The sequence below is a fragment of the Myodes glareolus genome, chromosome 1 (assembly GCF_982192425.1).
Source record: "Myodes glareolus chromosome 1, mMyoGla1.1, whole genome shotgun sequence".
Taxonomy (NCBI): domain Eukaryota; kingdom Metazoa; phylum Chordata; class Mammalia; order Rodentia; family Cricetidae; genus Myodes; species Myodes glareolus.
In genome coordinates this window covers 134,859,273-134,871,551 of record NC_142026.1, presented here as the reverse complement: position 1 = coordinate 134,871,551, position 12,279 = coordinate 134,859,273, and the positions used below count along the sequence as shown (strand labels likewise).

Sequence of the window (12,279 nt, the reverse complement as noted above, 5' to 3'; positions counted from 1 at the left end):
AGTAGCAAGGTTTTATGGAGTCATGGGTGAGGGGAGACTAAAGTTTGGTAATTGTCCATTAGTCATAAGCACGATTTCAAAAGATGTTCTTTTTGAGCAACCATTGGCCTTGAGGTTTCCAGGGTGACAGGCAGAGGCCAACCAGAGGAACTGCTGAGTCTTTCCTGACATCATCGCCTTGCAAAAATATCCTAGCCTCTTGGTTTGGTTTGGACCATACAGTAAGGCTGAAGGCCAAGTCTTGAGGTTCAGAGAAAGGCAGGGTGGGGCGGAAGAACACACACCTGCTCCAGAGGGCAGAAGGCCAAGTTCACACTGTGCCATGGTCTTCAACAAAACATTTCTCAAATGACCAACAACTTGAGTTGAGTCTGGCTCTCAGGTTAAGACAGAAGAGGCTGACACAATATGGAGACAGCGAAGTAATCCTTTCATGGCATGTAAGTCACCCACTAAGTGACTTACTTTGGTAGAGTCATGGCTCTTAGCAAAAGTTGCCTAGGCTATGGTTCTCAAAATCTACATGTCAAAGTTAGCAGGAAACAAATGATGTGCCGTTCAGCTGTGTGGCCTCCAGAATGAACGATTTTTAAGTTAACTGGGAGTCACTGAAGCTAGAGGGGTTTTTGGGACAATTGTTACTCTGGTTTCCTTGACAGTTCCTCCTTGATTTTGTCATTGGTGTGGCCATCTTGAACCCCGCTAGTTTTGGCTTAAGTCATAGGGTTCCTGGTCTATAAGCATTGCGGACTTACGTGGTGTTGAGAGCATGGTTTAGTGGGTGTCTGCTCCCCCACCCCCACTTGTGGTGGTCCTTACCTGTTACGAATGTATCTTTGAGTCATTATAAGAAATCCAAAATACTGTCAGCTGAAGGAATGTCAGGACAGATGGCACATCTGTGGATTCTTGCACTCTGTATTCTGTGGCTAGAAATTTCCTTAGAATTTGGTTTTACCCCCTTTTTAAACCTTTTTTTTTTTGCTTTAAAAAACATGGAAATTGAGATTTTTGGATTTTGGCTTCAGGATTTCAGCACTATACTCTTTCAGAAGGGATTTGGCTCTTTTGGGACTTCAACATTTGGGATGATGGCATGAGGGTCTGTGTCTCTGGAGATTATGAACAATGCCAGGGACAAGTCATTTTCACTTAGATTCCTGCCTTGGTAAGATTTTTGACATGAAAGAAAAAGAAATAGAGATGAAATGCCATAATAAAACCCATTACTTTGTATGCTAACCTAAAACATTAATTATGGGGGGAAAACAAGCCAAAACAGAAGAGGACACAGCTAAGATCTATTCATGAGAGATCTTAAATTCAAGCATGTGAAATTGACTAGCCTGCCCCTCAGGGTAATAGCGTTAGACCACCTCGCTAAACACCTCAGGGCTCCTTTTTCTCAGCTAACATGGTTCACTTGTTTTCAACCATACTGATCTAGGCTTTTTGAATTTTAAAGGTATCCATAACACATCCCGGTCTACACCTGAGCACAGGCATTCTGCTCTTCTCTCTGCCTAAAAACATCCTGCCGAATTCCTCTTACCCCAAAGCCCATCCTTGGGTGTGTGTGTGTGTGTGTGTGTGTGTGTGTGTGTGTGTACACAGGGAGTGGAAGAAAACACTGGGAACTACGTAGCCACCGGCCTTCTGTTTCCTTTGATAATGTTCTTTAACAAATAAAGGCCTAAACTCAAATCCTATCCGTGGCAGAGGAAGACTGTCTTAAATTCTATACATAAACGCTCTGAAAACATTTGATACTCATAGCTTATTAGACTATAGGGCCACAAGGGGAAACAGTGTTTTTATTTTGTTGTTGTTGTTTTTGAAACAGTGGTTTTTGAAGTCACCGAAGACACAAAACGTGCAGGGTACAGGCAGGATTTAGGAAACATGAACTTCGCGTTCTAATCCCGACGCTTATTCGTTAACTAAGAGGCTCGGCAAGATGCACCTGGAGTCAGTAGCACCAAACCCACGGGTAACAAAGATGAACATATGCAAATCTGCGACATGATTTTAAGTTCAACAGTCCTGCTGCTGGGCAGCCCGTGGGTGATCGAGACACTTGGCTGCGGTCCTGACTCCGGCCTGGAGAAAGCCCCAGGGAAGGTCATTCCGGGCACAAGTAACTGGGTCAGAGAGGCCGAAGTTACATCAAGGTTCTGACCAGCAGCAGGGCCGTGGCTTCCCGGAGAACGATCTCGGGACTTCCAAGGGGCGCCCGTGGAAGAGGAGAGGGGAGGTGCCACAGCCCAGACTCCAGGCTGGGCGGGGCGGACCGAGACGGGGCGGGGCCGGGGCTGAGGATGGGGCGTGGCCACACAGTGGGCGGGGCCCTGACAGACTCGCGGGCTCTACCAACTCAGCGCGGGGGGAGGAGCGGCCTTCTCCGGACGCCGCTTAGTTACTGTGCGGGCTCCCGAGCCGCCGTCCTCCCCTTCGCGGATGGGCGCGGCCGGCAGGGTCACCGCGGCGCGCTGTCCTTGCGGACGCGGTGCGGACGCCGCAGAGCGGACGCGCGCTTGAGAGCGAACGGCCGTGTTCTCCGGAGATCCGCGGCCTAGGGCGTCTCAGTATGTTGTGTCGGGCGGTGTGCAGGTGAGCGGCGGGACCCGCTACCGCGGCGTCCTCCGTGGGGTGGGGGTTTCGGGGCGAGCGTGGCTGGTTCGCGGTGTGGGTGGCGTGACGCGGCGTCCTCTGTGTCCCTCTCAGCGCGGGCCGGAGGCTGGCCCCGGCGGCCAGTGCCGCGGGCTCCCGGCACAAGCACAGCCTCCCCGACCTGCCTTACGACTATGGCGCACTGGAGCCGCACATCAACGCGCAGATCATGCAGCTGCACCACAGCAAGCACCACGCGACCTACGTGAACAACCTGAATGCCACCGAGGAGAAGTACCACGAGGCCCTGGCCAAGGGTAGGTGCGAGACCCCTGCACGAGAGGCGCCCCGGGTGGGCACCGCTTGTCACCGGCTCCCCCTTTCCCAGACGGTGGTCGGTTTCGATGCAGGAGAGTTCCTCCGTTGGTTTGCACAAACATCCTTTACTATCCCGGAAAACGCAGCATCTCCCGAAAGTACCTACTGCACTTGACTGTTCTGAGTCCGTATTTGTCACCCGTATTGCTGGCTAACATTGGTAAATTGGGAGTCGTTTACAGACTGTTCCCGGACGCCACTGCTTTTTTCATAATGAATATTTATTATTTTCGTTTTGCATGTGGATATTTAAAATCTGCGGTGGTTGTTATATAACGTGGCTTTGGGAAAGTTTGCTGTTTTCAGGTAGCCTTGGCAGCCATTTGCAGAAGGGCTGAGAGTGCCCAGGCTGGGTCAGCCAGGTGCCCTTGAGGGGCAGGATGGCTGGTGCTAGAAGTGGCTGGGGCTTTGCGGGGAGCGAGCGGTCCGTGGGTGGCCTGGCAGCAGGTGCGGGAGAGGGTCTGAAGTGCGTGGCATCAGGAGTCTGCAGCCCACGTCGTGATTATTGTCATTGTTTTGGACAACAGTAGGATTGTTCAGTCTGGGACTTGGGCTCCCTGACCCCTGAGAAGCCCCCGCGGATTCCCATTTCACACCTTTTACTAAATGTGGGACAGGACAACGCAGGAGTTAGCACTTAACTTAGCAGACGCACAGGCCAGCACCGACTAGTCATGGTTCTTTTCTTGATTTAACTTTGGGGTCAAAGTTCACAAGAAAACTATGTCTATTTTGTGGTAGACAGTATCTGTCACTAAATGGAAAAATGGTTAAGTTTTTTTATCTATGTTTCTAAGCCATAGTGTGTGAATTTTAGTGTTTGCACCTCGCACGATGTATATGGGAACACTGTGGTAGAAAAAACCTGTCTGTGCATGTGTATACTCGACACATCTGGCTGGCAGGGGTCAGTGGAGTTGATTCTCTCCTTCCACTGTGGTATCCAAGAACTGAACTCAGACTGTCAGCTCAGGTCAGGTTGTCAGGTTTTCCTGGCAAAAGCTTTTTGTTTGTTTGTTTTTCACCTGTTGAACCACCCACAATGCCTGGGAATATCGTTTTAATTCAAAATAGTATGCCGTCTCTTTTGTCCGTTAGTAGTTTTCCAAAATGATTGGTAGTCATGTCTCTAGATTAGCTGCATTGCTTCAAGAACCGAAGAGTAAAATTTACTTTTTCTTAAATGTACTTTATTGACTCAGATCTGGGAAATTGGTTGAGTCAAGTGTCAGTGACAGCTGGTTGGCTAGGGGCATCTAGTGGAGAAGTGTGGTATTTCAGCATGACTGTGTTTGCGGGAAATGGCCAACCCAAGAGAAGAAAATTACCACATTCTGGAAGATTTACTTGCAACAAGTAAGTCACATGAACCTTGAATACGGGAAGAGACTCTGATTTAGGAACTAGCAGGTGGGGAAGGATGAGGTCATGGCGAAGCGGGAATATCCCAGTTGGGAAAGTGTTTCCTTCATAGGCGACATCTGATATCTGAAACTTTCCCAAGTGTTGTAAAATCTTCGCAGTTTTCATCCTTTTTTCTGTGCTTGTAGCCAGAGCTTTGTTTGTTTAGTGAGCACTGCTGTAATACTTGATTGCAGGCTTAGGCAGGAAGTTTGTTTTTTTCCCCCTAGACAGGGTTTCTCTGTGTAGCCCTAGCTGTCCTGGAACTCGATCTCTGGACCAGACTGGCCTCAAATTCAGAGCTCTGCCTGCAGAGGAAGAATTCCTAATAGGTGTCTGTGCTTCGTTTTTCAGGAGATGTTACGACTCAGGTTGCTCTTCAGCCTGCACTCAAGTTCAATGGTGGGGGCCATATCAACCACAGCATCTTCTGGACAAACCTGAGCCCCAATGGGGGTGGAGAACCCAAAGGTTGGTAGATGCTGCTACAGCTTTATATTTGGTGTACAGCAGGACATCAAATTATTGGTTTTGTTTTGTCTTCTTAATTTTTTTTTTTTCCAAGACAGAGCTCCTCTGTGTAGTAGTCCTACCTGTCCTGGGACTAGCTCTTGTAGGCCAGGCTGGCCTTGAACTCACAGAGATCCACCTGCTTCTGCCTCCCGAGTGCGCATGCGCTGCGCCACCCCCCCCCCCCCCCATTGCTCTCTGGGCCATTAATGCACCATGCCCCCCTTCGCCTCTCTACTCCTTACCCCGCCTGTCTTTTTATTATGGGGATTGAAACCAGTATCTTCTGTGTGCCAAGTGTGTGTCTGCTGACCTTTGCCCCCAGAGACTGTTCATTCTTTTGTTATCTAGATTCTCCCTAAGTTTCATATTGGTGTATTTTTTATATAGTTAGGGTGTGACAAGTTAGGTTTCAAATGGAGGAGGAGTAGAAGATTGTGTCCAGGGAATTCTGTCAGCCAGGCGCGCTCGCGTGCGTGCTCCCTCTGTCTCTCAGCTAACCTTTTTTACTGTACTTGTTTCACTGTGTGGTTCAGGGGTAATGACGGGGCTGCTCTCAGAATTGTGTGAAGTGCTTGAAGCAGTGCCTTTGTTTATCGTTCCTGATAGAAAAGTCACTCGTCCCAGAAAAACAAGCTTCCCATGAAAACAAGAAGAAGAAACGTGTGGGCAATAAAGGACGTGCACAGTCTGCTTGTCTTTAAACAAATAAATCCTCTACTCTTTAGTCACCCCGTACATTAGATATTTTCTGTAAGACGTTAGATAATTCCACCATCTTATCCTGGCCAGTATGGCTCTTCTGGCATCCTCTGGGGCGTGTGGAGGCTCAGGTGTTTCTAGTTGTCTTATTAGGGAGGCTCTTCCCTGATTTCTTCTCCCTCTTGCCTAGGCCCTAAGTGTCTGGTTTTGTTGGTTCTCCCCAACCCCTATCTCTGGGGTGGTGGTGCTGGGGATTGAACCCTGATTTTCCACGTGCTAGGTCAACCTGCTACTGGGGTACATTCCCAGGCCCCTGTTGTTCAAAGTTGTTTTTTAACCATTGCTAAAAAAGGTAGTCTGTCTTACTCCTTTACCCATAAGCTCATGTACACCCCTAAGCACTTCTGACTGTGACTGATACTTGTAAGGTTTTGGCCGTGACCAGGATATAAAGTGTGTTGGAGTCAGTCAGTGGGGCTGGTGTTTCAGGATATAAAGTGTGTCGGAGTCAGTCAGCGGGGCCATTGTTTCTGTTGCACAGTTTGTACCACTTGCTGCATTAACTGTGTTTGTAGAAGATAATTATGTTTTGTTCAGTAGAATAGGAGAGGTGAGGTGTTGGACCCGTTTGATTCAGCGATATACTTAATGCAGAATTAATTCTGTATTGTTGTAGAATAAAAGATTGAACTAGGGATGGGGTACTACATGCCTGCAGTCCCAGCATTTGTGAAGCGGAAGCAGGAGGATCTGAGGCCAGGTTTCGTGTGTGTGTGTGTGTGTGTGTGTGTGTGTCTGTGAGAGAGAGAGAGAGAGACAGAGAGAGATGGAGAGAGAAAGAGAGAGAGAGAGAGAGAAAGAGAGAGAGTGAGAATGTCTTTCCCCCTCACCACCTCCTTTCTTTCTCTCTTTCCCTTACTTTGTTGGGTTAAAGCTAGGGCCTCATGAATGCCAGTCCGGTCTGTTCACTGAGCTGTGCTCCAGCCTTCTTAAGTGCACTGTTAGCTCAACGACGAAAGAGCGACGAATGCTTCTAAGACATAGTATGGTAAAGATGGGGAGATGTTGGCGAGCACTGGATAGCAGCAGTAACTTTCAGTCTCTAAGTGGGGACGCCCAAGTCAAAACTATTAAATTGGAAAACTAAAGGAAGCCAGTGGAGTGTTTCATGGTGAAAACAGCCCAGGGACTGAAGAAATCCCTAACTGCATTAATCAACCTTCATTAAAAATGTGTCGAATGGAAACTCAGCTTAGTGTCTGGCGCCGGGAGCAGGAACTTGGCGTTACATAGACTTTCTGGGTTGTCTGTGTCTTCCGACTGATGTCATCCAGGAACATAGCATTTTATTGTAGTTTTTGAAGTCCTTTTTTTTTTTTTTTTTAACCCCTTCAGGAGAGTTGCTGGAGGCTATCAAACGTGACTTTGGGTCTTTCCAGAAGTTTAAGGAGAAGCTGACCGCTGTGTCTGTTGGAGTTCAAGGTTCAGGCTGGGGCTGGCTTGGTTTCAATAAAGAGCAAGGTCGCTTACAGATTGCTGCCTGCTCTAATCAGGACCCATTGCAGGGAACCACAGGTAAGCTTTGAAACTCTTCATCTTTTTGTTTCGGAGATACGGTTTTCTTTTTCTTCTTTCTTTCTTTCTCTGTCTGTCTGTCTGTCTGTCTGTCTTTCTTTTCTTTTCTTTATTATGTATACTGTGTTCTGTCTGTCTGTAAGCTTGCTGGCCAGAAGAGGGCACCAGATCTCATTACAGATGGCTGTGAGCCACCATGTGGTTGCTGGGAATTGAGTTCAGGACCTCTGGAAGAGCAGTCAGTGCTCTTAATCTCTGAGCCATCTCTCCAGCCCCTGGAGATATGGTTTTCTAAGAGTACATTAACCTAGAAATAAGGTAAATTAGCAGAGTTTAAACTCTGTGTAATAATTTGAGCAAATGTTAGTAGATTATATCAGTCTTCACAATAAACTGATACTTTGTAAAATAAGCATATGTGGTTTTTGCAGGCTCCTTAATAAGAATGTTTTAATTGTAAGTCCTGCTTCATCCTGTAGAAAATTAGGGTCAGTTTTCATTGTAATATTATATACAACAGTAAAAGCCTAAGATTAGATACGCAATAAGAAGGAAGGAAGAAAGACGTAGAAGCTGAGCCTGCCTTGGTGGGAGCTTGTGCTCCCTTCTGGTGAGTGTTGTGGTTAAGCTAGGATGGAACTCGGGACCGACACCTGCCTTTCTGCAGGGCGTCAGGGTATAAAATGCCAGCTCAGCAATCCTTCCTTCTTCCCTGGGCCTGACTGAACTAGATGTCGTTGTAAACTGGGGAGCGAAGAAGTGGAGAGTCACGATGTAGCAGTGTAGCTGTGTAGGCTGTGGCTCCATCTCTGATGTGATGTCAAACGATCGCTCTTTGCTCCTCCTCTCACCTCTGCCCGTGCCACTCACTTCCTGACATACACTCAGATTTTTGAGGAACATGAATGGTTCTTTGGGGGAGGTAAGATGCCACAGCATCTCATAACATGGAAAACTTCGGTACAGTAAGCTCTTCAGAGTCCATCTGCTGCTCGGGCGCTCTCAGAGAGGTCGTGGTTCCTGCAGTCCTCTGCACACAGAAAGTGCGTTAGAATGAAAAGTTATCAAAATATTGCTACTCTATTAGTAGCGAGTTGTGTTCCTCATAACTGATCTGGAAAACTGGCTGAGATGTTTTCATAGAGAGGCTTGAGTCTGGCTTTGCTGTTTAAGCTGGGCTGGCCTACTCGATACCCCCTTGCCTTAGCCTCCCATGTGTTGGGGATACAGACCTGTGTCACCGTATCTGGCTCGAGGATTAAAATATATATATTTATTTAACATCCTTTATATCTGTTCTTCATTAATACCATTTAACTTCTGAAGGTAGCAATCATTTTTCTTTGGTCCTGTTTAGTTTCTCGTTAATCTATTCTTTTAGTGGCTCATTTAGAAACCTAAAATTACCCTTGGAAAGTAAAACAGGCTTCTTAGGCTTCTCCCCTCCAACCACCTGGTGCTCAGAACTTGGAAGGGAAGCTTAGGGTCTTAGCCTCCCCTAGGCAGCCCACCTCACTGTGTCTCTTGACTGACATGGGGAGGAAGGCTGGGGCTCAACATTAGGTGATTCCGTTGCTATTTTAAGAGGAGGTCTGACTTTCTGGGGGGCTCTTACACATTATTATATTTTCTTCAAAAATAAAAATCTAAAATGTTTTTGTAGAAATAGTTATTCTTACGCAAATTTTCTGTGACATAAGAAACAAGTGGATGATGCTGTCTGAAAGAGTAAATTCCCCCCTCTTCTTGATAGGCCTCGTTCCACTGCTGGGGATTGACGTGTGGGAGCATGCCTATTACCTTCAGTATAAGAACGTCAGACCCGATTATCTGAAAGCTATTTGGAATGTCATCAACTGGGAGAATGTCGCTGAAAGATACACAGCTTGCAAGAAGTAAAGCCTTGTCACCTTACTGAGTATGTTAGGCCCCCGATGGCTATTTTTGTAGTAGTATAGAATACTGCAGTAACTATGACTGCTTTATTGTAACATTTATTGATGTCTATCCACATATTTGATGAACATGTTATGACAATTTCTTATTTTTAATTAAATTTATTATTAGGCAACTGTTTGAGAGCAGTATATACTCTGTGTGAGTTACTCTTGATTGACATTTTCATTAAAGCCTTATTGCTGGGATGCTATAACTGTCATTATAAGACCATCAGAAATATTCCTTCTCTATGTTTTGGGGGCCCGTGGGAGAGTCTGGAATCCTGTTCTACTGTACTTAGAAAAAAAAATACTGAGTTTTTTTTTTCCCCCTGAATTGTTAATAAAACAGATAACTGAATAGTTCCCTTTCTTATTAAAAATTCCTCATTTTGGTAAGTAATCCTTTGTTTAGAGGATTTCATGTAGTGATCTTTATTTAAGGTCACAGGTTCCTATTCATTTGAAATCTGTAACCTGAGGCTAAGGATATATAGTTCAGTGGTAGAGCCTTACTTGTCTGTGCAAGCAGGGCCCTGGGCTCTACCTCAGTACTGAAAACAACGTCGGATCCCATAGCTTGATCACCCACTGAGAACTGTTACCATGAGAGAAGTGATTGTACCTCTGGGGCTTTCTACAGGCAGAGATGCAAAGACAGTGTTGTCTTTAAAACCAACTGTGTGGTGTATGAAAGTGCTCGAGATGGACAAATTAGGGCCTGCCTGATGATGTCAGCCATGGGGACCAGGCCACAGTGCATTCTGGGAAGCCATTCAGTCCCATTAATTGTATATCTCAGAACTATACCCTGGGCCCGGTGGCACCTTTCTGAGTGAGGTCAGTAGGTGTCTCCCTGAGAGCATTAGTTTTTCAGAGATATTTATTTTCATTTTTTCTGTTGGTTGTTTCAATAATTTATAGCCATCAGAGGGGCTTTATATTGTTGTTCATAAAGGGAAGACCTTTCCTGACAAGGTGGCAGTGTTTGATTGCATTCCCATGCAGCGTCTGCACATGAAGTTGTGCGCTGTGCAGATGACACAGGGACCCTTTGTGAATTTTCTTTTCACATTTTGTTTCACCATCTTCGAAATTATCTTGGTGACTGTGTAATGTTTTATTAGTTGGACCTATCATCTAGAGTTCTTTTATGAATAGTGTTTAATTGTTGCTTATTATCAAAAAGACTGAGGTCAACAGCCCCATGCATGCAGATTTTACTTCTATTTGGAGTGTTTTTTCCCCTAAGGTTTATTTTGTTTTTGGCTATGTATGATTGGGTAAGTCTGTTCGCATGAGTGCAGGTGGCCATGGAGTCTAGAAGAGATGGTTGGACCCCTTGAGCCAGAGTAGTTACAGGTGACCTTGAGTCACTTGATGTGGTTGCTAAGACTTGAACTAGGATCCTTTACAAGAGCAATAAGGACTTACCCACTGAGCTATCTCTCTGACCCCTGGATTTTTTTTTTTTAAGTTTTTTCCAAGTTTTTAAATTCTCCCCTCAAATATATTTTCCTTAAGTAGAAAAATGGAGTAACTTAGCAGTTTCAATATTGAAGACTGAAGTTAAAAAAAATACTTAAATTCATAGAATTTTTTTAAGAATTTGCTGTAGAGGCCAGTCAGGTGTTTGATGTCAATGCTGACCCATTCCTGATGGCTCTTTGTGTATGTTTCTGCGTGTGCACAGAAGGACTTAGAAGACTGAGTAGCATCTATCGTGTGGGACAGTGGCAAGACTGAGCAAAGAGAGTCACGTGGTTCACCTCGCCTTCGTTCATGAGGCGGTGAACTCTTAAGCAGACATTTTGGGAAGAAAGTACAACTTTGATACAGTGACTTGAATACAAGTCTGTCGGGTCAGAGCTGATCTTGAACTAACAAATCTACAGAAACTACTGACTTATACAACTTTGACTCCTGCTAAGCTTTCAGATTAAAAACAAAATTCAATGTTGAAATTTCTATGAGGCTCTATTTTTCTGTGACTTTCCATTGGCGAGAATGAGGAGTCACGCTGTTTCCATTAAGTTAAAAAGTCTTCTCCTCGATGTGTAGATTATAAGAGACCAAGAGAATTTACAAACTAAAGGCCTAAATCTTCCAGTGTAAAATGAGGCTTAGATGATTCAGCTCTGTCTTTTTAGAAGTAGAGACAAGTAAATTGACATTTCTTCTGAAAGAAATACCTCTTGGGAGGCAGAGGCAAGTGGTTCTCTGAGTTTGGCCAGCCTGGTCTACAGAGCAAGTTATGGATGGCCAGCGATACACAGAGAAACCCTGTCTCGAAGAATTAAAAAACTCAAAAACCAAAATGAAGTACGTGAAATACATATTGTTTGTCTGGGAAAGTGCGTGGCGGCTAGATCAGCGGTGTGTGCTCCGGTCATGGCTGGACTTGACTGGCATTAGCACGGTTAGCACTGGAGGGAAGCAAGGAAGCCAAGTTAAGTATTCCTTTGAGGTGGCATCTGCTGCCTGAACTGTTGTGCATTAAATAACCTTGGGGTTCAGAAATTGCCTTATTGCATCCGAAGTTCTTGGTCTAAAGTGAGATCTGAATTTCTGTTGAGCATCTTTATAAAAAAAGTATTGAAGCCATATAATAGGACTAATTCGTGCTGTGAGTCATATCTAAAACTGAGTATAAACACTGGCTTTTTTTCCTGTTGTAATTTCAGTTAAACTATTAGGAAAACAGTTAGATAAATTTTAAAACAGATTACAGCAAAGCGCTAGCCTACTGATCCCAGTGAGCTAACATCTGTCTTTTTGACATCATATCAGGTACCTGCTGAAAAACCTGTAAGGCCATGGGTAGTTTCCATTTAATTATTGATGGAAGAAGCACTTATTTTCCTATTATTGTAAATGCAAAGTGTTTTTGATTATTAATAAAAAGCTGTCAAATATTATCAATAGGTTTGTATGGTGTGTATGTGTCAGAGTGTTAGCAATCCCATCATGCTGTCATTTCTATTGCTTTCTGTAAGAGGATTAATAAATAACAGGCAGTTGAAATTTTATTCTTAAAACCCAGAAGTCGTGTAAATTCTTTAATAATACATTTAATTATGTAACGCAGAGTGAACAGTATTAGGGGTATAGGAAAAACAGTTAATCCTGCTCCTAAATCCCTCTACACTTTCTGGTACCAGATTCT

The 12,279-nt window shown here is 44.9% G+C and overlaps 1 protein-coding gene across 1 annotated transcript; it reads left to right on the top strand.

Annotated features, from left to right (window-relative positions):
- The first annotated feature begins 2,457 nt into the window (after positions 1-2,457).
- On the top strand, positions 2,458-12,031 carry Sod2 (superoxide dismutase 2). Its single transcript, XM_087912303.1, has 5 exons — positions 2,458-2,610; positions 2,725-2,927; positions 4,744-4,860; positions 6,997-7,176; positions 8,930-12,031. Exons 1-5 carry the CDS (start codon positions 2,588-2,590, stop codon positions 9,073-9,075), a joined length of 669 nt encoding a protein of 222 aa, XP_087768429.1. The 5' UTR covers positions 2,458-2,587; the 3' UTR covers positions 9,076-12,031.
- Positions 12,032-12,279: the final 248 nt, after the last annotated feature.

Bases quoted from the DNA above. Each gene is read 5' to 3' on its own strand.
- Sod2 (XM_087912303.1), top strand. From the start codon at position 2,588: ATGTTGTGTCGGGCGGTGTGCAG. The intron at 2,611-2,724 runs GTGAGCGGCGGG...TGTCCCTCTCAG, and splicing joins TTGTGTCGGGCGGTGTGCAG to CGCGGGCCGGAGGCTGGCCC. The intron at 4,861-6,996 runs GTTGGTAGATGC...TAACCCCTTCAG, and splicing joins TGGGGGTGGAGAACCCAAAG to GAGAGTTGCTGGAGGCTATC.